Source organism: Indicator indicator, chromosome 5, assembly GCF_027791375.1.
Source record: "Indicator indicator isolate 239-I01 chromosome 5, UM_Iind_1.1, whole genome shotgun sequence".
NCBI lineage: Eukaryota > Metazoa > Chordata > Aves > Piciformes > Indicatoridae > Indicator > Indicator indicator.
In genome coordinates, this window is record NC_072014.1 from 15,342,542 (window position 1) to 15,367,532 (window position 24,991).

Here is a 24,991-nt window from a genome sequence, read left to right on the forward strand (position 1 = left end):
ACAAGCACAGTATGTAGTCTAAAGTAACATTCAGTGCCTTCCACAGTCAGAAGTGGAAAGCAAGCACCACAGATAAAAAAACTGTTCCCTGTACATCTGACAACCGTCTAAGACTGGAACATTGAACTGCATGGAGTTAATGTTCCCTTCTCTCTGCTGCCTCCACAAGGAGCCCAGACTGCTCTCCTAAATTTTAAGCAGCTGATATTAGGGAAGATGATCCTTAACAGATAGATGTCCAGGAAGGACATCCGCTTTCAATGCATGTCATGATGTATTGCCAGTTGTGACCTTTGCAAAAGGAGCCCTGTGTACTAGGCAGTCTGAATCTCTTCCCTGAATCACCTTCTGAAGCTGTAACAACCAGATAAAGGGATTTGGAATGGAGGCTGCTCTAAACAGTGCATTAAGTTTCTCCAGGACACGTAAAGAAGTTGGGAGAGTAGCTCTTCAAGTCTTGTTCCCAAGGGACTGAATCAGCTGCTCTCTCTTGCTCCTGCATCTTCTTTGATATAACTTATCAGATTTTGGTGCCTTTTTTTTTTCCCCATCACTAATAATATTACTTTAATCTTGCCAGGAATCAGTCCCACATATGGGAGAGCTAATGGGAAGATAAGAGCATTTGCTTAGCTCTTGACCCATCATTTATTGACATAAAGATGTGCTGCTCTGATACATACCTTCCTCTTCTCCACAGCTATCACCACACTCAGTTGCCTCTTCATCAGTTGGGTATGGGGTAGTGGTCTCTTCACTCTTCAAAGTGGGTACCAGTGTCTCTGCAGTGGGCTTCGCATCTGAAAAGAATGTAGAGATGCTATTTGCAATAGAGAATCCAAAAAGGACAGGTAGGAGGGAAGAAGGCAAAAAAATCTTTTACTCATGTTCTTATAATGACAGAAAGAGACAGGACAAGAATATCCTATAACTTCCACATGCTACAAATGTCAGCATGGTTTGAACTTCAAGTGAACTGGCTGTTTCCATATGGGAGTTCCTTTGATTTAGAGTTCCCATTGGACAAGGCTCTCCTCTAGACATACATACTACTTTTCCTCTTAATTTTTTGATCTACACTAATGTTGGCAATCTGCTTAGCTGTCATTACTGGAAAAGAAAGATCACAGGCAGAACGTCTTTTTCTTTCATAAAGGCATATGACATCTTAAAAAAACCACACACAACATTCCCACCAATTGTGCCAATTTATAAAACAAGTCACTCAAACCCACAAATGATATAACTGCAAACGGACCCTAGTGTGCACTACCTCACTGCAGAAAGCATCTGGTTTCACACTCTAGGCTCCTGACTGTGCTTTCAAAGGGACTCTGTCCAATTTCCCTCTCTCCAACAAGGCCAGTGTGAAATAACTTCTAAGCAGGTGTCAGGGGAAATTTAAACAAGAAAGGGAAGGATATTAAGATCAACAGTAAACGACATTAGGCTCCAACAGTCTCTCTTTTTATGGGTGCATTAACTGGCATACAGCAGGCTTGATTCATTCCACTTTTTAAAAGAGGCTGCTCGCTCAGTTATGTATGATTGTGTTTCTTTGTCAGCACCCTTCAGGATATCATTTAATAAAGTCAGAAGCAGGAAGAAATTGATAAATACGTTGAATATTTTTCACAGGCTCCTTTCTACCCTTTTTATTTTCCTGTTATTAAACATGTTGCACATAAATTCTCAGGGTTTTTTACTTTTTTTTTTTTTTTCTTCTTTCCCCAGTGGCTGTGTTTTGTTCAGGATAAAATACCAAATAACCTCAAAGTCTTTTAATTTGTAAGTTCAAACTTGTTACAACCCCATAAAACTCTAAACGCAACCAAGAAGCAAATTGCAAGCAGCTAGCCACAGAAAAATGTCATAAAGGAAGAAAAGAAAAGCAGCAGGTGAAGGCAACATATCAAAAGCTGTGAGTTATTTAGAGCTGGTACATTTTTTTTTTTATGTTGTTCTTGTATATTGAGATTTATGGCTGAACTGTGACAATGTGGAAGGACCTTGAAAGTCAAAGTCCCATACGGGACACAGATGCTGAGTGGATGTAAATCAACAGTGTTGCATTGCCCTGGACAGGCCACAGAAATACAGCTTGAAAAAATCAGTTACCACGGCAGAGCTGCAACACCGTGGTTAGAAGAGAGAACAAAAACAGCAGGGAGGGCAACATGATGTGTGAAACAGAAAGTGAAAGAGAGAGGTCTTGCTTTCTCTCTCCCTGGCCCAGCAAGTGTCTATGCAACTGGTGGTAACTGCTGATCAAAATGCAAAGTCACTAAGCAATTGAAACCAGATGTTTGGAACTTCAAAGGAGAGAAAAACAGCTGCAAGTGAACATTCATCAATCTCCACTCTTCAGAGGAAAAATTCTGGCAGGTCTTTGAAAGAAGCCAGTCACTGACTGCCTGTTTCCCCATTTTTCAGTTACTAGCCAACTAGTTTGTGAGCCTAGCTGCTAAGTTACCTGTTTGACCCAGTAATTAAAAGGCTCATTGCTGATAAGAAGTAGAAACATCTGGGCAGGGTACACACAGACTTAGGCCCTCACTTGTAAATACTTTCAGTCAGCTTGTTTTAATCCATCTCTTAAATCTTGTTCCAAAGTAAGTGCAACTGCCTGAGTTTCCACAGCCAGTTGTGTCAGGTGCCTGGGTCCTTCCAGCAAAGGAGAGCTGTATCTTGCTGGTGTCAAGCACTGCTGCACGTAGCCAAGCCTGGATTTAGCATGCAGATAATGCCATGGGCTATCTCTGCTCCCCAGGTTGCATCAGGGATATAAATGCTTTTTACAACATGGTGAATCCACAAGATTACAAGCCTTGTTCTGATTACAAAGCCGAATGCCAGTAGATCAATAAAGCTACGAATATTTATGACTTGGCAGTTGAGTTTTAAACATTACAATGTGCAAATGATTAGACAGACACACTGGGAAATGACCATAAAGCACCCTGCCTGCAAAAAACATGGTCTGTTGCTGCTGATATTGAAACTGAGCATGAGCATAGCTCTAAAAGAAAAACTGGACTAAAAATAGCACAAGAAGTTGAGAATGCCAAATTCCTCTCATTCTCTGTTTAGAGGAGAGCAATGGAAAGGCTGACATGTACATGGTTGGCAGTCTTGTATGACTGTCTCCCTTTGCAGCAGTGATGCAGGGATGTGATGCACCAGCACGCAGAGAACTGACAACTGGAGACCCCCAGGAGCTGTGGGAATCAATGATGTGGGAGCTGCCCAACATCTTCTGCACACAGCCTCAGCTTCCACTTCTTGCATTAAAGCCATAGCACATGCTTCTCCTGCAGCATCCCAGAGATGTTGTTAGATTTAAATTGATTTAATCTTGATTTAAAGTTTAGATAATTTACAATGGATTCCCAGTCCAAGAGGAGATTTGCCTTTGACTGCAAAATTGACAAATGATCATTATTAATTGCATGTACGTGTGCTGAGTGATTTGCTGTTAAGTGTTTGTAATACATTTCTCAGCACATCACAGGAAGAAAGGGTAGTAAAGACTCCACAAAGGGATGGAAGAAAGCTCTGTGTCTCATAAATTTATAAAATGGAAATCATACGTCTTTATCAGTGACATCTGGACACCAGACTCAGATTTAAGCAGATTATTAAAAAATAAAATAGATTAAAAAAAGGGACAACTAGCCCTTGGCACTGAAAAGCTAGCATCAGAAACAATGAGCTGTTAGGTGTGTTTTCGGCTTTGGGGGATGAAACTATGAAACAGTCAATAACTAGAGCCTCAGAGGGCCAGAAACACAACTTCTACTGATCCTAGTGAGCGTGTTAAAACAGTTTCCACTTCTACATTACAAACAATGGTGGCTGCAAGGCATACTGCTTGTGAAAAACAGGTAGACAAATGCGAACAAACTTCCCTGGTCTTAGGGATGTTGTATAGTTAATTGTAGAGATGCTGTAGGGGTAAACCCCCCAAATTGTCTGCAAAAGGATTTCCACACAAGGTTCAACAAGAGAGGGTAGTTGTTTTCACAGCAAAGACTTATTCTGGCAGCGTAAGATGCCTATACTGCTCACTGCACCTCTCTTCCTCACCTCTACTTTGTGTCTTACCCATTTGGATTAAAAAGCTCAAATGTTATCTAACACAGACTGGGAAAGCCTGCACAACACCCAGATAAATGATCTGGAAGGAGAAGACAGCTGGGGACAAATCTTGCATGCAGTGTTGGGTAAAAGCTTGGATTTAGGTCCAAACATTGCTACTACATCACACATCAGGACAAGTTCTTTTTAAGATGGAAGTTAAAAGATGGGGTCAGGCTGCACCACAGGTTCTGCCTTCATGGTCACAGTTTCCCTGTCACAGCACAGCCCTGAAGCGGGACAGGGCAGGAAAAGACATAACCTTAACACTTGCACCTTGATGGTATAGTGCCTGCTGTGGTCCCAGCACAACCAGTGGGCAGAGTCACAGGGGCTCCTACCTGTCCAGTCGCAGCCTAGCACCTCCAGGCGCATTCCTATTCCTGCTGGGGACCATCTCTCTGGGTGTACTCGGATGTACTGGGCAGGAACAGGGTCAAACCTCCGGACTTCTGGGATATCGTAGTGGATGTTGCCTTCAAAAAGCTAGAGAGATAGAAGAGGCAAATGATGTGTGCATCCCACGTGCTCTCCACCAGACCTAGTAATTTGGGTCTGGCAGGATGCAGCCACAGTTTAGCTGTCCAACTCTGGGCCATCAAGTCCAGCTGAGCAGAAACTGGACTGCTCCTCCTCAGTTTCAAGAGGACCAGACAGGCTGTTTCTAAGAAACTTGCACAATCTCTCTTGGTCTCTGCTTTATATCCAGGGGTCAGATTCTGATCCAGGCCCCACAGGGGAAGCCTGGGGAATATCCACTGACTTCACATATAAACAAGATCAGATTTGTCCTTTGGCAAACAAATAAGCTACTGCCTGTTCTAGCATAGTGTAAATGCTCAGTTTTTCTCACAGTCCAAGTAGTGCTGCTTTTCAGATTACGTACATGAACTCAGGCCTGTGGGGAATAAACAGAGGGCTATAGATAGCAGCAGACTTTCTAAGATTCATTTGTAGGATCAGAAAAAACTATAACCTATGTAAATTTTCAGAAGCAGATGAGTGTGTATGAAAACAGAACAGGCAGTAGCAGAGAATCTATTTATTCCTCAAGCCCCCTGCCACTCTCATACTGCTGAGCAGGAAGATTATGAGAAGCTCCAACGATCTGGGGAAAGCACAGGGAATTTCAGGGTCACACCACTGTGGCAAAAGGGACTTCAGATATAGCAACTTTCTCAAAGAGAAGTTGTGATTCATCTTCCTCTTCCAGAGGGTGCAAGTCACAATTTTGTGTCAAATGTCATCAAATCCGTCATCTTGTGGGCTCTGACCTGCAGAAGCTGGGAGGACCAGAAGGTGATGTCCACATCCCCAGGCCTAGTCCACAATAAGATGTGAAGGGAAATTGCCATCCATGGGGCAAGGTGAAACCTACAGCTCCCAGTACAATTGAGGAGCAGGACCAGGGGACACAACTTGGAATTTCATAGTGACAACCCAAACTCCCAAGGTCTTTGTAGGGAGAGAAAGCAAATTTTCAAATTTTCCAAGATCTCATCAGGAGGACTGAAGATAACCAGAAACATCTCATTTTGCAGCTGCTCCAGGCAGTGCCTACCTTGGCTTGCATTGTTTTGGGGTCCTGGATAAACTCCCAGTCCTTTCCATTCATGCTGTAGGCCACCTTAAATTTCTTTACAAAGGAGCGGGACTCAGTGGTGGTCACACTGTCCCCTCCACGAGCTCCTTGGATAATGACACCTTTTATATTCTTCGGGATGCCGAGGTCCACCTGCAGCCACTCCTCCCCAGGCTGGGCCTGGGGGATGCGAGGAAACCAGCCTGAGCGGCTGCTCACCAGGCGGGCCATGCTGGGAGACCAGTCATAGCCTCTGATAGAAGAGGCTGAGATCTGTGAGTCAGGGATGAGGCCAGAAAGCATTCCCAGCAAGCTGGAGCAGGGTGCATCTGTAAGGAAGGAAAGGCCATGAGCAGATGGGGTGGCTGAAAGGAGTGTTCGTGGTTTTCCCCACAGGTTTAAGCAGTGGGCACTAAACTAGCACCAGCAGTGGGTGCTTCTCTCTTGCCTCCAGGGACTGGGTGCCTGTCCCCCCAGGCACAACCCTTGGGATGGGTGCCTCCACAGCGTCACTGTTCCCACCTCAAGCAGCCATAACAGCTGCAGGGGACAGCACCCCAGATCAGGTTGTCAGAGGAACAGAGAGGAGGGCTGAGGCCAAAGGGAAGAGGGGACACTCACCAGTGATACGGCAGCCATACAGCTCCAACCTCAGGGCAATGCCATTGTGCCAGCTCTGTGGACGGATTCGCACAAAGCGTGTGAGCACTGGGCTGTGGATCTTGTTGAGAACCACCTCTGTAGCATCCTCATTGGCCTGAAATGTCTGCAAGGAAGAGGGGACACAAATACAGTTAAGTTGTCTCCAGGCAGAAAGAAATAACCAGATCAACAGTTGAAAAAAATTTCAGCAAAGAAAAAGGCTTTCTGAATAGGGCCAGCCTTTGGCCCGGCCAAGCACCCAGAGGCAGGTAGGGAGACCTGAGCCATTTGCAGGACAGCATGGTAGATGGGCTCACCCATCACGCAGGAGATCCAGTACCTCTGCCTCTCATGGGACACCATAGCAGCTTGGACTATCAGGTCACAGCTGCTTTCAAACTGACCCCCAAACCTAGAGCCACTCCAATGCAAAAGGCTGTATGTCCCTGAATGCAGTGTGACATCTTGTCTCCCCTCTGCAGTTAAACAGGCTGATGTCCTGACACGTTCTCTCACCAAGCTCTGCTGAGGAATATCATGTGCAAGCAGTGGCAGGAGCAGGAGGATGTCACCTCTGCCTAGGGCAACAAGCTGCTGTCCCAGCCAGCTCCTCACCCCTGCCTCCCCTGCTTACATGCAGCCTGCCACACAGAGACAGCTTTTTGGAAAAGTTTATGATCCAACATGATATGAGAGGACTGCTGCCTTACCAGATGGCCACAATCAATAACTACCAGATGGATGTTAGATCCAGCCCTCCTGCCCATTATTTTAACAGGTTTCTGTTTGAGGCTGCAGAGACATAGTAGGGAATGAAAAGAGGGGAAAGTAAATACCCAGTCTGTGGGTAATTTTCAACCATTTCTCTGCTCACAGCATAAAGCAGCAAAGCTCACAGATTGAGGCTGTGGGCATTGCCCATTTTCCCTCTCAGGGCAGGGCTAGGGCATTCTCTGATCTCAGCCAGGAGCTGCAGCATCTGCACTGAGCTGTTGGCTGAGCTTTTCTGCAGGCTCCTACCCTGCATATGCTGTGCTGAGCACAGCAGCTCCCACTAAGTTTATCTCAGAGCAAAGCAGGAAGGTGTAATCTCTGGCACCAATCTCCTTCTATCTAAAGCAAGAGTCAAACAACTCAACTGCAGATCCTTGCAGCCCAGGACAGAATAAGGGATAAGGCTATATCCTGGCCTTTTGCCTTGAAAAACAGTTAAAAAGTGTTTTATAAACCTTCAATCACTCTACACCTGCAGACAGCACATGTCATTGCTCTTCTCCCAGGATCCAGCAAGCCAGGGCATGCAGAGGGTGTTTGCCAAGGGCCAGTGGCCATTTGCAGTGGCACAACCAGCTCTTGAGCTGTCCCTGCACATCTCTCATCTGGCCCAGGATGGTGGCAGGATGCAGCCACCACACAGAGAGCCTTGTTTGCAAATCTGGCATTTGCAGTTGATGTGAACTTGAGCAGAAACACTAATCTGGAGAATATATATCATGCTGCTACCATTTAGCAACACAGCATGGTTTATGTGTTTTTAATATCCTACTTTATCCTGTCTGACCCTACTTCCCATCATTTTCCTTGCTCAGCAGACACCAAATACCCTTCTTTCCAGCAGGAGGGCTATAAGAAGAGTGGTTACTGTGAAACACTCCCCAGGCACGTGTGTGTGTTGGTATTTTGTAATCCTATGAGAAGGCACACAGAGGCTGAAAGGATACATTTCCACACCACAGCAAAGCCTCCAGCTTTGCGTCAACACAGAAGCTGACACACAACACCTTACCTCTGAACCTAACACCACGGAACAGGAAATGTTTATCTGAGCTGGTGCAACTATTTTAGTATGAGGGACAGCATTTCAGGTCAGCCCAAAAAGTCCCTCTATCCCAAAGGGTCGCTCCTGACGGTGGCCCCAGCAGATGCCCAGGGCCAACAAGCCCAGTGAAGCCTTTCTCCTGGCAACCTCTCTTTGCTTCTCAGAATCAGCAGTTTGAAGACTCCATGAGCCAAAGGTTGCATATGGACCAGCATGTTTAACAGTCACTGACAAGCTTTGCTGCTCTTTTTGATTTAACATATTTCCAGTTTTGTTCTTTTTTAGCTCACTTCACACATAAGAGTATCAGGGGCCAGAATCCAAATTTACACCAGTGTCATTTGTTGATGACTTCTGCAAAGTCAAGTTTGACAGAAAGCAGAAGCAGGACTGAGCCCAAAAACTTTATCACAACCGCATGCATCGCTGAAAGCATCTTTTATACTACCTTAGTCCCAAGAATGCTTCCAAGGACAGCAACCTCAGTTCTGCTTTGGATTTGAAGATTAGTAATTTCCCCAGACTAGATCACATTCAACAAGCTACAGAACTCTGACCATAACTTTGACACTCCAGACTGCCAGTTTATGAGGTCAGAAACAGCACCTGACTTCAGCTCTAGTATCAGCTGTGTCGGCAGGATTTGCCCCAGTAAATCCTGTTTCTCAACAGCCCTACATAACCATAGCAAGTCATTGCTTCACCCTCTGTTCAGTGTAACAGAAAGAGGCCATTTTCAGAGGACAGGTGCTTAGTGCTATTAGAGAGGTAGGGTCCTTCCATGTGCCTGGATTCCATCTTTCTTTCCTGAGTCTGCAGGTCTGAACACTGCGGATGAGTGCCTGTCCCTGAGCGTATGGTTTCTCTGCACTGAAAGTGCTGACCCCAGAGTCCCAGCACAGTGTGGAAAGAGTCCCATGGACTTGAACAGGCTCTACATCCTGCCTCAAATTAGCACTCAAGGAATAGGAAGAACTAGCAGAAAAATGTGTGAAATTGGAAGCGCCAAGAAAGCAAAGATTTCTTCCCCCTTACCAAAATAGAACATTGCTATTCCTCCCATCCTATCTGTTTCCCATCCCACTCAGCACATATTTTGAGCCAAGACTTTGAATGGTGTAAATCAACATATCACCATCGAGTAGAAGAACTCACAGTAATTTACACCAGCAGAAAAAAAAATAATCTGGCTGTGATCGAGGGAATTAGATAGATATATCTTCAGTGGAGAGCACACGTGCGCACACGCGCCCAAGGGTGATGGAGCCAGAAGACGAATGGGAAAACCATTAACTAATTAAAAGCACCTTCCAAGAAGCAATCAAGGGAACTAATTTTCACTGCTGCATCAGAAAGCTGCCCATCCCCTCCTTATATACTTTATGTTTACTTCCGTTTCAGTCCAGTCGGCAGGTCTACATGTAAAATTAAATTGATAATCAATGAGAGCTGACCTGCTTAATTAATTTGCTGCAGAAAGCAAGTGGTGGGAGATATGCCTAGGCTAGAGGAGGACTGGGCAAGCTTTCCATGTGCACACACATGCAATCTCCACAGCAACACTTACAAGTCATATTTCTGACACACTGGAACTGCCATGGGGTGCTGGGGGTATTTCTGAAGATGCATGACTTCCAGTGGGGATGGGAACTGTGCCAACAGCAGTTTGGAGTGAAGGACAAGGAGACAAAAAGTGCCGTTAAGCCAAAAAGGCAGCAAGTCAGGGAGGGGACAGGAGGCAACCTCTCTCCTGCTTTATTTATTGTGCATCTTGGACACTGTGCAATTTCTTGGGGAGCTAAAGAAAGCGGCTGGAAGAGGCAGAGGAGAAGGCCAAGGATGGCAGCAGCCCTGCTTTTGTCTGTATGTATGTGTCTCTCTGGACCCACTAGATTTACTGCAGGATTATGTTACTCCCGTGGAGACAGAGCCCTGGAACAGAGCATGCTAACAGGATTAGGGCTTCAGGATTTAGACAGAGAAGCATGAAGGAGAAAAGTAGGGGAGATTATTTTCTTTGTCAGATAGGGGAGGCATAAAATAGGTCATGTTTGATGGTGGGAGGATTCTGGCTCAAGCAGAGGGTGTATAGTTCAGTTCTGGATTTATTAAATCCAGAAAGAGGGAAGTAAAATAAAAACGATACTTGGCACAGCCACCAGGGCAAGGCACACTGTGCTGGGCCAGGCTTGCCAGCACCGTGTCTCTGAGAGGCTCCACTCAGATCCAAGAGTCACCAGGGACATGAGGAATGGCACTCTGTTAGCTTGCAAAGGAGATATCAGGTCCAGAAGTACAAAGCTGCAGCCTTGCTAGGAAAGCCAGGGCTGTAATTCTCCCCTGGTACTGCACCAAGGATGAATGTGCAGGGCTGCCTTTCCCAAAGCCTGATGTCTTTGTCCTGCCTGCAAATGCAGCAGAAGTAGGCTGGGACCTGGGGATGTTTCTGGACAAATACTCTGCACCATCGTGTCTCTGTGCAAAGGCACTTAGGGCCTTCTGGCAAGTTCTTCCTGAGTTTTTGAGATAAAGAAACCACAAGAATGAAAGCTTTTCTCTCCCTCCCTAGTTGAGCAATCACAGAAGACCTCATTAAGAACTGAAAGGACAGAGGAATGCTCCTATGGGAATGCACAAGGGTCTCCAAAGAGCCAGCACCAAATACCTCTGACATACCCAGTTCCACGCATGGCTGAGATATTCAGCTCTTTGCAGCAATTCAACCTGCTTTCTTGCATGCACCTGAAATACCACCCAGGAAAGTTAGCTGATAGCAAACACAAAGCCCTCAAAGTAAGTAGGAAAGGGAAAATGCACATTGGTTGGATCTTGCTACAGGTTCTCAAAGTATATGTTTCAGTTGCAACCTCCCATTTTACACACAGAGCAATGGAGGCAGCAAGAGCACTCATCACAGTCCCAACCCACCCTGAATGCTGAAATCTATCACAACCCCCTGTCCTTTACCACACCAGATGATCCCTATGAGCTGATCTCCGTGGTTACTAAAACAGAGTGGCTCAGACCATATGGGAGCTGGAACCTGAGACCCTACAAAGAAGGAAGTAGATCAGAATGTATGAGTACTTTGTTTTCTGATAAATTCCCCATAGTTGAATCTGTCTGAAGAAAATGGCCAATAATAATAAAAGGTCAAATCCTGCCAGGTGCTCTTTCCTTCCTCATACATTTGCAAAATGCTAGATTAGATCTTAGTGTGCACACCAGTGTCTGGAAGATAACCTCTGGGGCCATCGACCTTGGATGACCCAGAGGAAGACGGAATAGGGAGGACAAGAGCCAGAGCAGCCTTTCTGGGGCAGAGGCTGTTTGGCCCTGTCCCATCTGAACATGCTGGAAGGTAGTAAAGGGCAAGTGTGGCACAACATGAAGCAGTAGATGCTCTCCTGTCTCCTTGGGGGACACAAAGGAAGATAGGTCTGCACCTTTGACCATGTCACTGGTTTAATCTCTGATGCTGGTCCCATGTCCCAGGCAAGGACAGAGCATCACCCTCTGGACAGAGAGATGTCCAGGATGTGCTAGGCTAGGCTTTGTGGGGAGTAGACTGCAAGGCAGGGGGAAAGTCCAGCAGAAATGGGGTAGGGAAGGGGAAACTGAGTGTGGAGCTCCTCTCCTCCTGGCTGTAGACCTGCTGCTGCCTTCCCACTTCAGAAATGCAGCAGTGCTCAGCACGGAAACAGCCCAGCCAGCCTTGTCTGCTACGAGCGTATATTAATCTTGCTTTCCTCTGCTTCATCCTGCCTTTCCTGTTTCCCTTGCTGTGAGTGCCAGGGCTTTGGGTCTCAAAAGTGAGCCACCATGTTTTGCAGGGAAACACCCTGGCCCCGCTCTCGTCTGAAACTCTCCTCTCCCTGGATGAAAGGGAAGTGGGGGGCAAAAGAGAGGAAGTCAGAGCTCCCCAGCCTCTGCAGAGAGCATCATGCCCTCCCCACCCCTCCTGCACTCACTGGTTTTCTCTTGCTTTAGTACCCTGAGGAAGATGTGTTAGCTGACCCACCTATAACATAGCAGAACTTTGCTTTTGGCCCACACAACCAACCGAAATTCAGAGCAGTGTTTGATACACCCCATTTGCCTAAGTGTGCATGTGTACAAACATATATGTAATATCTATGTGTGTATATATATGTGTGTGTGTGTGTATATCTGCATGTATATACAGGAATACAGAGTCCCTGTCTGCACACCTCCTCCCCTCCCTCCCCACTCCTGATGGCACCAAATCAAGCTGCGGCAGACTTGACAAATCTATTTGGCATGGTTCACTCTACCATTGCAGCCTGAAGCGTGCAGAGCGCCGCACTGACGCAGGGAGGAATCTGCACCTCAAACACAGACATCTGGGAGCTTGCCTAACGTCGGAGTGGCAGCGATCACTGTGGATGGCCAGAGCCCCCCAGCACCGAGCCTGTGAGCAAGGGGCTTTCCCCTGGCCCTGCTGGGGCTCGGCAGCTGGTGGCCAGTCATTTGGCAGGGAGGAAAAGCAGTCAACCGGATGCAAGGGGTAGGCGAATTACCAAAAAGCAATTACTCATCCTCCAGCCTTGGGAAGTGCTAAATTGAAACCAGAACATGGGAATGAAGTGAGACTGGAATAAAGGAGTAAAAAAATGGGAGGTTTGATGTTTCCTCTTTTCAATGAAGAGCTGAAAAAAGGGATCCTGGAATGCTGGCAATTCACGTGGCTATGAAACTACTTCTGGTTGACACTGGCCAGGCTTTAGGGTCTTGCTGGAGTGATATAAACTGGCCCATCAGCACTGAAACCAGCTATGCTGTTCTGCTCCACCCTGGTTGAAAGACTCAGGGTTTGCATGGGACTGCAAGGATGTGGCATTTACTCTCCTCTGTGACTGAAACCATTTTCTAGGCCAGATTTCTACACCAGTTAGATTCCAAAAGGTAAATTTATCACCAGTGGTTATTTGAAACACTGAACTGTGTAGTTAGCCCATCTCTTTGCCCAGTGCATTGCAAATCTCCCACCTGCCTCAGCTTCCAGAAACAGTCCCAGCAAGACCTCAAACTCACCTGTTTCCACAGGGTGCCCTCGGTGAGGAGGTATAGCCCTGGTTCACAGAAAGACCTGCTGTGGCCAGTGGGTACTGGCACAGCACAGACCCTTGCTGCTAGCACATGGCCACTGCATTAGGGTTATACATGAGCTCTGCTACAAGCTGCAGCCCCAGAGCCAGACCAGCCGAGGTCTGAAGGAGTCTGGCTGCTCCTATGGGGTGCTGGGCTGCCCTGTGCCTTCATTTCCCTACCTCTAAAATAGGATTAACACCACCTCAATGGCACACAAGGAACTTAAATGCTGCAAATAGTGGAGGTATGAGAGCCTGCTAGGGGCCTCTGCACAAAGAGGACTCATTCTGGGAAGGAGAGTGAATTTGAACCGTGAGACACACTTGTGGGGAAGCTGAAATCACATGGTCCGGAAGGGAAGGAAATGTCTGGATGAATCCTGGACAAGGCAGGCTACTGCATTTCATGCCAGCAGTGCCTGTGACAGCAAATGGAGGGGACAGTTAATTTAACAGAAGTGCTGAGGCAAGCTGAAATCCCTAGGACATGCATATGGGGGAGGTGAGTGGGATCCCAGCCTTTGAGCTCACATAGACAAATAATGGCACATCAGCGAGAAAGACCTGCAGCAGCAGTGGTGGTGAGCATCACAGAAGAGAGTGTTCCTGAGGTGCCCTTAACCAGAGGACAACCACATGACAAAGGCAGGCGACAGAACATGACCAGCCCGACACCATGGCTGCCATAATCTCCCTCCCATTTGGACCACCCTCAGCTTGCTTTTCCTGGCCATGCAAGCACTACCCACAAGACTTGGAAGGGCTGAACACCCATATTTACTCTCTCTCCCCCTCACTCCCATCTGTGTGCCTCCCAGAAACACCCATAAGAGCGTGCAAGAGTTCCCAGGGCTCAAGGTACACTTGCTGACAGTGTCTGCTAGAGCAGATCCATGACTCTGGAAGCCTGAATTGCTCCTCATTATTTATTGGCTCATTTTGTTCTCTGGGATGGTGTTTTTCCCTCTTAGGACTTCTGCCCTTTCATTTCCAGGCTTCAGTAACTCCTGAACTACAGTTTCATGTGGTTTTGTGATCGTTAACCCAGCATGCAGATGGGGCAATGGCTATAAAAGCTCAATGAATCTTGTATGGCAAAACATAGGCTGTGAAAGCATTTTCTCCTTCATTTACAGTCAAAGAACATACTCTCACCACCACAAAAGATGCAACAGCAGCCAGGTTTTCTAAGGAATAGTGTTTCCTCATTGCTGTGCAGGGGAGAAAGGACTATTTCTGCTCAGAGTATCATCAGTCTTTGAGAAAAAAGGTCCCTCACAGATTAAAACCCCCAGGCCTGTAAAATATCTCTATTCTCTTCCCTCCCATCAGCTGCAGGACTCATCAAAGTGCATGCAAAAGAGACAGAAAGGTCTTTCTTTACCTTGTGGTTTTTCCCATGTCGGTACATCATCCAGTCTTCCCCATTGGTGCTGACCTCCAGTTTGTAGGTACGGACATAGTAACCATTCTGGGTTTCTCTGGAGATGGCACCCTGTGTGGCAATGGCTGTGAGAACAGTCAAGAAGTGGAGGTCCACCTTTCCGGGGGGAAAAAGGGACAAGCGAGAGAATGATGATCACCTGAGAGCTCAGGCTGGATAGTTAGCTCCTCCTCTGTCTCTGAAAAATGAAAAGGTGTGAATTCACTCTGTCTCAGCACACCTGTGGGCCTGCATTTAAACAGGCACAAACTCCCCAGGCTGCCTTCAGCAGGTAAGACCATGGGACTAAAGTAATGAAGGATTTTGATTCCTGTCTGTATGGGATCATCACAAAGACCATTCTGCCTCAGACCAAGTAACAAGTTTTGCACAGAAGCTCGCATCCATTAAAGCAGGACAGAGGTTGACTTTTTCCATGTAAAATAAAAGCATGATGTCCAATTAGCAAGTGCTGCTGTTTTCCCTGGCTGTGGTTTTTGTTTTTTTTACAAATGGGTTGAGAAAGGTCAGTAGAGCTGGCTTGGTAATACTGCCATGAATGAAGAATGAGATGTCTGCTAGAGGCAATGACATTCACCGTTTCCCATTCCTACTGCCCTTTAGCAAGCAGTGTCTCACACCAATGTGACAGAGCTGGAAGCCCTGTGTGGACAGAGACTGCAGCTCTAACCAGCTCCCAGGGAAAGCCTTTGCTCTGTCAGCCTCCTGTGTGACATTAGCCCGCTTGTGCTCCCTACATCATTGATAAGTGTTATTCTAGCTGTTTTTCCATGTGCCCCCCGAGGACTTTGGTCCTCAGGCCAGTGTTCAAAGTCAGTGGCCCTTGTAAGTGGCAGAGGTCCCTCAGCTTTCTTCAGTATGCTGGAAAGCCCATCAGGGTTTTGGACAGGAAGGAGGGGGTAGGAGAGGGACAGGGGGCTGAGTCAGCCCTCGTGCAGGCGTGCTAATGGGAGAGCCAGCTTGTTGCATTCCACAGAGGTGCTGCAGCTCCCTGCTGCTTGCTCTCCATGAGACACAGAGGCAATAAAAAATTCAACAAGCCTTATGGTCACGGGTCATTTTAACAGCATGACACTCCAGTTGGTGGGGGAAGTGGCGAGGGTGCATACCTGGAGATACTCTTTGTTGCTGTCTACATTGGGAGTCCAGCCGTTGTCATCACTGTTGAGTCGGCTCTGTTGAGGAGTCCATCGCCCATCTGAGTAGGTGGAGGAGGCACTGATCTGCATGTTGGAGATCCTGCCAGACTCCATGCCCAGTGGCACGTTGCACTGGAAGTCTGGAGTTGAAACATACACACACAGATTGGCTTACAGTCTCTGTACTTCACTCCTAAGTGGAAAGCAGCCCTGAACTACCCTCCCCAGCTAATCCCAAGCAAAGCTGCCTGCCTGGAAAGATAAATGGATCTGCACTATCTTTCAGGTTGTGTGTGCTTACAAATAGCACTGAAAAATTAAAAGTGGGACAGCTTTAACTTTGCATGGCCCTCTGAACACTAGTACAGTCTAGATTTTTCTCCCTTTCTCTATCTCCTTCACCTTTGCACAGTTCTAACATAATTCTGCCCCTCCCCTTCCTCCATTTTCACCAAGATGTCCCAAAGTTCCCCATCTTCTGGAATGCTGCATGTGAAATCTAATTACTGACAAGGCAAGGGGTAATGATGGGAAGGTACTTGCTGCTGTGCTGCTGGCCTAGAACAGGCAGGTCCAAAGGTTTTGTGTGCAGGTGAAAGTATGGATGCACATGTGTGTGTGTCTGCATATATGTGCATGAGCTGTATGTGACATCGGGCCCACAGGAATTAACCAGTCAAGAATATGAAAGACTCCACTATGCCTTTACTTGGGCTTCCTCACTTCTAAGGCTTTAAAAGTCACAATTAGCAAAATCTCCTTGCATATCTCATGTATTTTCTGGCATTTGTCCTGTAAAAACAATAGCAAAGAAAACATTGATAGGAAATACCACATGGGCAAGTGCACTGCTGCTTTAAACCAACGGGGCTCCACCAAACTGCCTGTGTTTTGAATGTGGCCAAGTCAACCCCAGGTGGAAATGATGCGCCAGGTTAAGATCTCAGTGGTATTATTAAAGTTTCCATTTACACCAGCATAAATCAAAACAGCCCTGGCCCTTTAACTGCTCTTGTGCTTGATTTCTCAACTTTGTGTGTCATTAACATTTTATTTCCCAATCCTTTTAAAGAATAGAATAAAAAGAGGATTAAAGAACAGATCAACTGAGTGGAGTAAGTAATGGTGAAGAGTTCGTGCTTGTCTGTAACTCTCGCAGCCCCAGCAGAACATCCCTAATTCAATCATAGAGCAAGATCCTGTAAACCCAGTTGCCCTAGCACTGCACAGCCCCTACTCTACTCTGCTCTCCATTGTTGGCATTCACTGTCGGGTCAGAGACTCCTTCTCTTTCTCTGGGACTGAGGGGCATCCTGAAGGCTTCTTCTGTTGGATTACAGGTTCACTGTGAACAAGGGTTGAAAACCATAGCTCTGATGTAAAAATACCATGGGAAGAGAAACTGAAGCATTTGCTGCCTGCAAACATTATCAAAAAGAACATTACCAAAAGATTCAAGTTGCTCTTTAGTCTCAGAACACATAGCTTACTTCCTTACTCCACATCAATTCACCTCCCCTAAAACAAATTTGGGGTTGAAATTCTTAAAGTTTTAGGCATTTTTTAATTAGACACCAAAAAATTCCAATTTGTAGTTTAGTGATGTGAATTTTTGGAAAACCAGAGAGAGTGAGACAGTATTTTCCCCCATGCTTGAATGAATCTGCTTGCACCCACTGGGCTGAAGTCTTCCCCTTTGGACTGAGCACATACATGAATGACTCTGTCCCAAAAGGTACTGAGACTTCATGAATAATTAAGAAGTCAAAGAAAGTGTGATTCTTACTGAAATCTCATTTCTATGAGAAACAGAGAACACACCTAATGTAACTGCTGTCTGCTGGTGGGGGACCAGCCCCTGGACACACTCCTGCCTGCCTCACTTCTGTATGTCAAGTAAAAGGACCGAGAAAAACAGGTGACACAACTAAAACATATGCACATCTTTCCAACTTACTTTCTGGGACTTCCTGATGGATCAAGTAGTATTGGGCAGAGAAACCATCTTTAGCTACTGCCAGGTCTGTGTGGAAGGTGAGCGAGAGGACGCCGGTGGTTGAGCGGATGTCTGATGGCATCTTGGTGCCACAGTACCTGCCTATCAAGGGGCCAACTGCAAAAGAAAGAGCAGTAAAGGTAATGTCTGCTTTTCCAATGGCCTTCTGGGTTACCAGCAGCTTGGCTTCACTTAACAGGGGTGCCTTAGCAGCACCCACTGGGATAAAAGAAAGGCTTTAGGAATGGGCTAGATTTTATATCCACTGGCCTGCTGCCATGAGTACACTGCAAAAATATGCACTGCAACACGTGGTGTTATGCAATTGCTGGGGAATGCTCCAAACTGCTCCATTTCTTGGTGTTGGTACAGGGTAGGGAGGTCCTCCTAGCACTGCATGAACCCACTGCCCTTCCCTGGAGGAGGTTCTTGGAATGTGACCCATGGGGCTTTTTAAATCAGTGTTTACAACACAGCAGTAGTTTGGGGTTAAACGTATACAGCCTCCTGCAACAGCACCATTCCACAGAGCCCTCTGATGGCAGACTGCATGCTGCACCCATGTCTGAGGTTAGGCACTTCAAGTGTTCAGATACAGACTGCACAGTTTTGTAGCTTTGTGAGACACCGAGAGGCTGAAGGCAGGACCGTAGCACCCCATGGCTTACCCTGAGGGATGCCATCCCAGATGTCCAGCCAGTCATACTTGCAGTCTCCTTCCCCTGCCTGCAGTGGATCGTGCTCAAGGTCAAAGAGCAAAAAGTGAAGGAGGATTTCTGTCTTTGGCTTGGCTATGATGGAGAAGACACAGTCCAGGTTGTGTGGATACTTGTCAGGGAAACCTGGAGACTCAATAGTGCCATTGGAGGCTGTGAAGTTTCTGGAGCAGTCCTCAGAGCCTGTAGTGGCAGGAAAAAAGCCACATCCTTAGCAACAATGCAGCTTAATACCAACAGCTTCACACTGTGAAAATCCCATTTTGAGTTTAGAGAGGTTGTGTATTCACTTCCGGAAATGTCCTGTAACCCAACAGCTCTGTGAACTAGGTTATTTTCAAAGCTTCCCACAGGTGGAGACCCAAGGTTTGTGTGCTCACTGGAGTGGATAGCATGGTTTTAAATTCCTCAGACAGCTCTGCAAACATAACCTGTACACCATGGCTGATCCCTCTGCCACAACAGGAGAGTGATGGTACCCAAAGCAACCCAAAGCCATGGCTACAATTTGGCAGGTTAGTGTTCTACCATAACACCCACACCAGTGGTGTTGGCCTCAGTGGGGAAGAGAGGCCATGCCAAGCTGGGCTGGGCTTCCATTGCCAGCCCCATCCACTATAAGCTGGGCCCCAAACAGGGACCCATCAGGAGACCTGTGTCTGTTGCCCCAAAGGGTCCAGCCAGCATGCAGGAGGCTGCCATACATGGTCCTCACTGCTGCAGCTGCCACCCCCAGACACTCTGGCAAAGGCCCACAGTGTCTTCAGGTCTGATGGAGGAGTCCCACTCAGGGAGGGGGCTGCCTGGGAAGGGAGGGAGAGAAGGGATGTCATTTCTTTGGAAAAGCTGTCCTCTGGGGCTCCTCTCCTGCAACATCTACCCCTCTGGCAGGGACATCTGTGCCTCAGTTTCATCTTGAGAAAATTAGAAAGTACAAAGATTTACATAGTGAAAAGGCAGAGGGGAGAGTGCCAATGTATCCACTGTTAGTTGGAAGCCTGCAGCCCACCGAGATCCAAACAAAGGGTGAGGGCCAGCTCAAGCATACATCCCCACAATGCAGCCACCACGAAAGCGAGGGTAACAGAGGCCATGGCAGGGGTTCTCTGCTGGGAGGAGGAACAGAGCCCTCTTTCTAACACACTGAGCTGTCTGCACCAGCAATGCAAGTTATTTCTATCCTTAAGGAAGACCTTTGCATGGTGAGTAGGGCAGACAATGTTGCCTCTTATTTATTGCTGACCTCAGCGCTGGCCTCCAGCTGCAGCCAGGCCAGTTCAGTGGCCCCTCTCACAGTCAAGGTGCCTCAGGGTGGCTGGAGAAAGGGGAATTTGTGTCATATTCATACCACAGTGACTTTGAAACTGCTGGGCTGTGGAGACAGGACAATAGGCAACAGAAATCTACAGACCGGAGCTAATAGAGGTGAAAGGGTTTTTTAAGAGAGGCTGCTGGACACCACCGCAACCAGGCATTAGCATTTGCAAAGGTTTCTACTTCAGTTTTACTGGGACACCCTCCTTCTCCTCTACAAAGTCTTCTGCTCCAGCTCTTCCAGGCAGCATGAGGCTTCCTGGGACTAATGGCAGACTTGTTATTCAATTCAGCATTAACCTACAGGAGTCAGGCCAGCAGCCTGCAGTAATAGCAGGATTCCAGCACTGCATTATGCAGCACCTAGCTGGAGAGCTACTCAGGAGAGGCTCTTAATTGACTACCTAATGAAGCAGCCAGCTTTTTTTTGAACCTGTGGGGTAAAACACAGAAGCAAAAAATGAGGCCAAACACAAATCACAGCGTAACACCACAAACAAGGATAAGGGTGTGCTTCATTCCAAACAGCTTGAAAAATAAATAAATAGGGAAAGGAGCACAAGCACCAAACTAGGGAATAATATCAAAGACTAAACGGAGAATCAGAGACTATCCTCTAGAGACAGGAGAGAGACATAAGTATGTCACTGCATTAGACAACAAGTTTCCTCATGTGGGGCTCTTATCGCTTTTGGCATCTTTGTCTACAGTTTGGCTGATTGCAGCAAACACAATGATCAGCTTTTTAGAAGGAAGCTGCAGATAATCAACAGGAGTCATGCTGGCTTCAGCAGCATGGACCAGTCTGGGAGGAGACTTTGATACCAAGAGCTGGAGAGCTCAGGACAGCCTTGCCAAACTGACTCACAATGTGAGCAGCAGGGAGTTTGGACCAGTCAGGGCAGGCAGCTCTTTTGTCAGCCCATAGACGCTGAGTGATACCCATCAGGGGATTCAAAGACTGGTATGTTTGTATGCAGATTGCTCCTCTCTCACACACCAAGATAAGGGAAATTTAGCACAAGGTGTAGAAATAAATGCTCAGCTGAAAATAGGTCGTTTTTTAGGTCAGCTTTAAGAAAGAAGGAAGCTGCAGCCACCCTGTCTTTACTGATGTGGACAATGACAATCCGATGACCTTTAAAGCTAGTGACATCCTTGCTGGCTACCCTGACAGCTCAGATGGAAACTCTGCTGTGCCTGCCCGCCTGTAAACAAAAGGCAGGGTCTGCTTCTACTGTGGTCGCCTCAAAGCTGCCTGCTACCCTCTCTGGCAGATGAGGTGGGCTGGGGGTGTTTCTGGATCACAGGCTTATCCTCACTCCTGTGCCAAAGCATGTCCTGCCAGGCTGGATTTGTGGGCTGTGGCTGGAAGAAAGCGTGGCTATTTCTGGAAGTCATGGCTGCCTATGGTGGGGTGTTGGGGGTTGTAAGGGTGACAGGAGATCCAACACCACTTCAGACCTGAGAGGTCTGAAACATGGACCTACATTGAGGGACACAAACTTAGCTACAGCCTCCATCCAACATCTGCTCTCTCTCTCAGATCATACCTTGCTTCCTCTTCCTTCTTCCCAGCAGCAACAAAATCTTTTCTTATGAATTTGGCCCTTTGCTGGCTCCCACCCAGGCAAGACAGGGTTCCCACCTGCCATCCCTTCACACAGCCACACTTGGCCTGGCTCAGCCATCTCAGCCAATGGTTTACTCCATGTGGTCCCATGCCCCAAGCCATGGCCCAAACCTGATGTGAGGGTAGGCACAACCCTGCACAGCCTGCTTAAGGAGGCTTAGTGGGGGATATGCACAGGATGCAAGAGGCAAGGGAGGCAGAGGTGGGTCAGCAGTCTTTCCACCTGAACACAGGCATTCTTTGTCATCCCCTGTGCTGGGAAGCGGCCTCCAGAAACCCCAGTAGCCAAATGAACCACTAAACTTTCAGGGCAAATCTGCATCCTAACCATTAACAAATGGCAATGGTGAGCTGGCTGCACCACAACAGCTAAGGGGGCAGTTACACAGCCTGGGCAACCACCAGCATCAGCAATTTCCTCATTTACCTGAGCCTTCAGACACCTCCTGTCCTCACCATTTCACAATGAATTTGGAGTCCCATTCCAATCCTTTTGTAGCAGAGTCTCCACATTCACATCTACCTGTGAGAGGGTTGCAGGTTGCCTGTACACCTCTGTGTCAGTGTGAGCTGAAATTCCCCCCCCCCCAACAATAACCAGGCTAGCCCAGTCTGGAAGCAAATGAAAAGCTGTATTTACAAGCAGAGTCTAAAATCTACAATGAAATGCAATGAATATGTACAAATATACAAAATTCACAACATTCACAAATATATACAATCAACAGAAAAAGCACAATCGATCTCCCTTTGCTTCCCCCCAAGGGGACCCTCCCAAAGGGCCTCCCTCTCCCAGGAGCTTCCCCCCCAGACCCCCCTGGACAGAGAAGCAGAATTAGTTAAGCAGAAAGTTGTTAACTTAGCTGCCAAGGTCAGTGTGTTATCTTCAGCCAGAAGAGAAGAAGAAACAGCAGCCAGACAGCCCAGCAACTGCCCCCACTGCAGAACGCAGAATGTGCAGAGTGCCTACTTTGTTTTGGGTAATAGTTCTTAAACATTTCTATCTATCCAATGGAAGTGCTTAGAACAATCGTTATTTTGCTTTCTTACACCCAGTAGTGACTTATTTACATTCTTTCACTTTCTCTGTTCTGAACTTCGCAAGGAAAAATTAAAAAGACAGTTTCAAACCACCACAACCTCTGACTGCTGACTGCTGCACAGACTCCTGGGGACTGGTGTATATGCTCCCTGCTTTCCATTTGAAAAGGCTGGGTAAGTGATCCTCTTGTACTACTTTCTACTTCTTCATCAGATGCAAGGGTTTTTTTCATGCTGGATGTGATGATGTGTGCGTTTTCTTCCAATGCAACAGGGAAGGAATGTGAGCACAGGGCAGGTGCCCACGTCCCCATCCCAAACATGCTCTTGGTCCTCAGCACACAGGCACACCTCTCTCATCTGCACACACAGAGGAGGTTTTATTTTCCCAAGCCTCCTTCTTCCCAGACACACAATTCTGGCAAATATTTAGACAGAAACACCATTAAGAGGCCTTTGAGCAGCTTTTCCTTTCCTCAATAATAATTTGGTGTTAAACAGAATTATGCATAGTTCCTCTTGTATCTGCCTGGAAAGGCACTGTCTCAGCCCTTGACAACACTGCTGACAGAAGTCTCTTGAAAATTAGAGCTCCTCAGTTACGAACCCCACTTCCAGAGAGAGAAAACAGTGTCAACACAGTGTCATTGATCAGCCCTGCATTGCAGCTCCACAGGAGGGGCAGCTCCATGCACCCCTAACAGAGGGACAGTCCCCTCTTACCCTAAGAAGCTTCATGCCTGCCAAGAAGTAAAGACATGTTTCTAATCCTCAAATACAAAAGAGCATTTAAGGAAGAACCCTGCTTTTGATGCCACACTGTGACCCAAAAATGCATATCATGTGCCACTAACATCTTTACTTTCTTGGAAATGTGATGCAACTGACTTGCTTAAATAAAAAAATAAAAAAAAAAAAAAAAAAAAAAAAAAAGGAAAAAGAAAAGCAGAAAGAATAAAAAAAAGCCCTTTCTCTTTGGAGAACATGGCTAAAAACATATTGAGAAGTGGCCAAAGACATCTCCTTGTGAAGATTATTGTGGTAAACAGCCTGGGAGACAGACCCTGATTCAGACACTCACCTGTCTTGTAGATCTCATAGCGCAGGGAGAAGCCGGCACCTTGCCGTGCATAGTCTGAGGTGAACTTAATATATAGAGAGGGGCCAGAAGAGATGATGGTAGGAGGTGCAATGTTCCCACAGTGCTTGCCCAGCAGGTCTGCAGCTTCACTGTCCCCATCTCGGATCTCGATGTAGTCATACCTGTGAAGGCAGGTGAAATGGCAGTAAAACCATCTGTCAGAAGGATGCTTCAGGGTGCCAGCAGCAAACACAAACACATATTTATATCTACACATTTCACAGACCATCACATAATCACAGAACACATCTGGTTGGAAGAGACCTCAAAGATCATCCAGTCCAACTATTGACCCAGCACTGAAGGGTCAACACTAAACCATGTCCCTAATGCCACTTGAACACTCAGATCGTCCAGATAGGTACTTGGGACTCTGTCACTCATACCACATCACATATTTTCCAACACATTTTTTCCCTTTGGTCTGTCTGGCTATATGTAAGTATCTTCCACTGCTGCTCATCATGTCACAAATTTATTGCACCCACATCCACTTCAACTGCAGAGCCAACGTGTGAAGGTTAGGGCACGATTTACCTCTACTTCCACAAGACTCCTTCTGCATGGGAGTAAGTCAGAGATAAGACTCCTGGGGCTGTTCTCCTTCCCTTACCTCTCTCCTTAAGTGCCATTATGCTACTTAGCACATCTCAGTTTATTCCACTGTTCAGGTGATTTGGCTAATCATAGACCAAGCATTAAGCAAATAGGCAGTGTTCAATTCATGTGAGTGGGTAGCTGTTTTGTGCACTGTCTGACACCACACCGGTTCTTTAAGAAGCATGGCCAGTACACTTACTTAGCACTTGGACAGTAATGCTGATCCTCTTCTTTTAAGTGCTAACAAAAATTTTCTATGGATAAGAAGTGCTGGGTAACCACATTCACTGTCATTTGTATACCCTCTAACCACAACCTGCCTTTGCTAAACCCTATCTGGAGATGTTCTGCCTGCTCACTGGTATGGCTCCTGGGCATCTGAATGGCTGAGGGAAGGAATGCATAGGGTTGGAAGAATTGGCTCTTGGTATAAAGATAAAAGCTTGTTTCAAAGTCTGCCTGGAAGGTGAAGCTCCCACAGATTCCTTTATGTTTTCTAGGCCATGACTAATGGCAAGGTAGTATTGAGCTCTGAGTGCTGTGAAGAAACAAACAGCTTTTACGTGAACATCTTGTTCTTCAGCTGCTTTCTAACACCCACGCTCTCCTCATCCCTCTTCTCTCTGGCCAGCATGCTGCTATTTACAGAAACTGCCCATCTCTCTCGGACTGTTTA

At 46.8% G+C, this 24,991-nt stretch overlaps 1 protein-coding gene across 4 annotated transcripts in view; it reads right to left on the bottom strand.

Annotated features, from left to right (window-relative positions):
* The window catches only part of NRP2 (neuropilin 2), an 86,780-nt gene that overhangs the window by 34,813 nt on the left and 26,976 nt on the right, over positions 1-24,991 (bottom strand). For all 4 annotated transcript variants that reach the window (XM_054380832.1, XM_054380831.1, XM_054380830.1 and 1 more), the window contains exons 3-11: positions 23,656-23,837; positions 18,539-18,769; positions 17,832-17,987; positions 15,845-16,014; positions 14,676-14,831; positions 6,341-6,485; positions 5,699-6,048; positions 4,479-4,623; positions 684-800 (exon numbers count right to left, since the gene is read on the bottom strand). In XM_054380832.1, the coding sequence (XP_054236807.1) occupies positions 684-800; positions 4,479-4,623; positions 5,699-6,048; positions 6,341-6,485; positions 14,676-14,831; positions 15,845-16,014; positions 17,832-17,987; positions 18,539-18,769; positions 23,656-23,837 (1,652 nt within the window). The remainder of the gene's footprint in view (positions 1-683; positions 801-4,478; positions 4,624-5,698; positions 6,049-6,340; positions 6,486-14,675; positions 14,832-15,844; positions 16,015-17,831; positions 17,988-18,538; positions 18,770-23,655; positions 23,838-24,991) is intronic.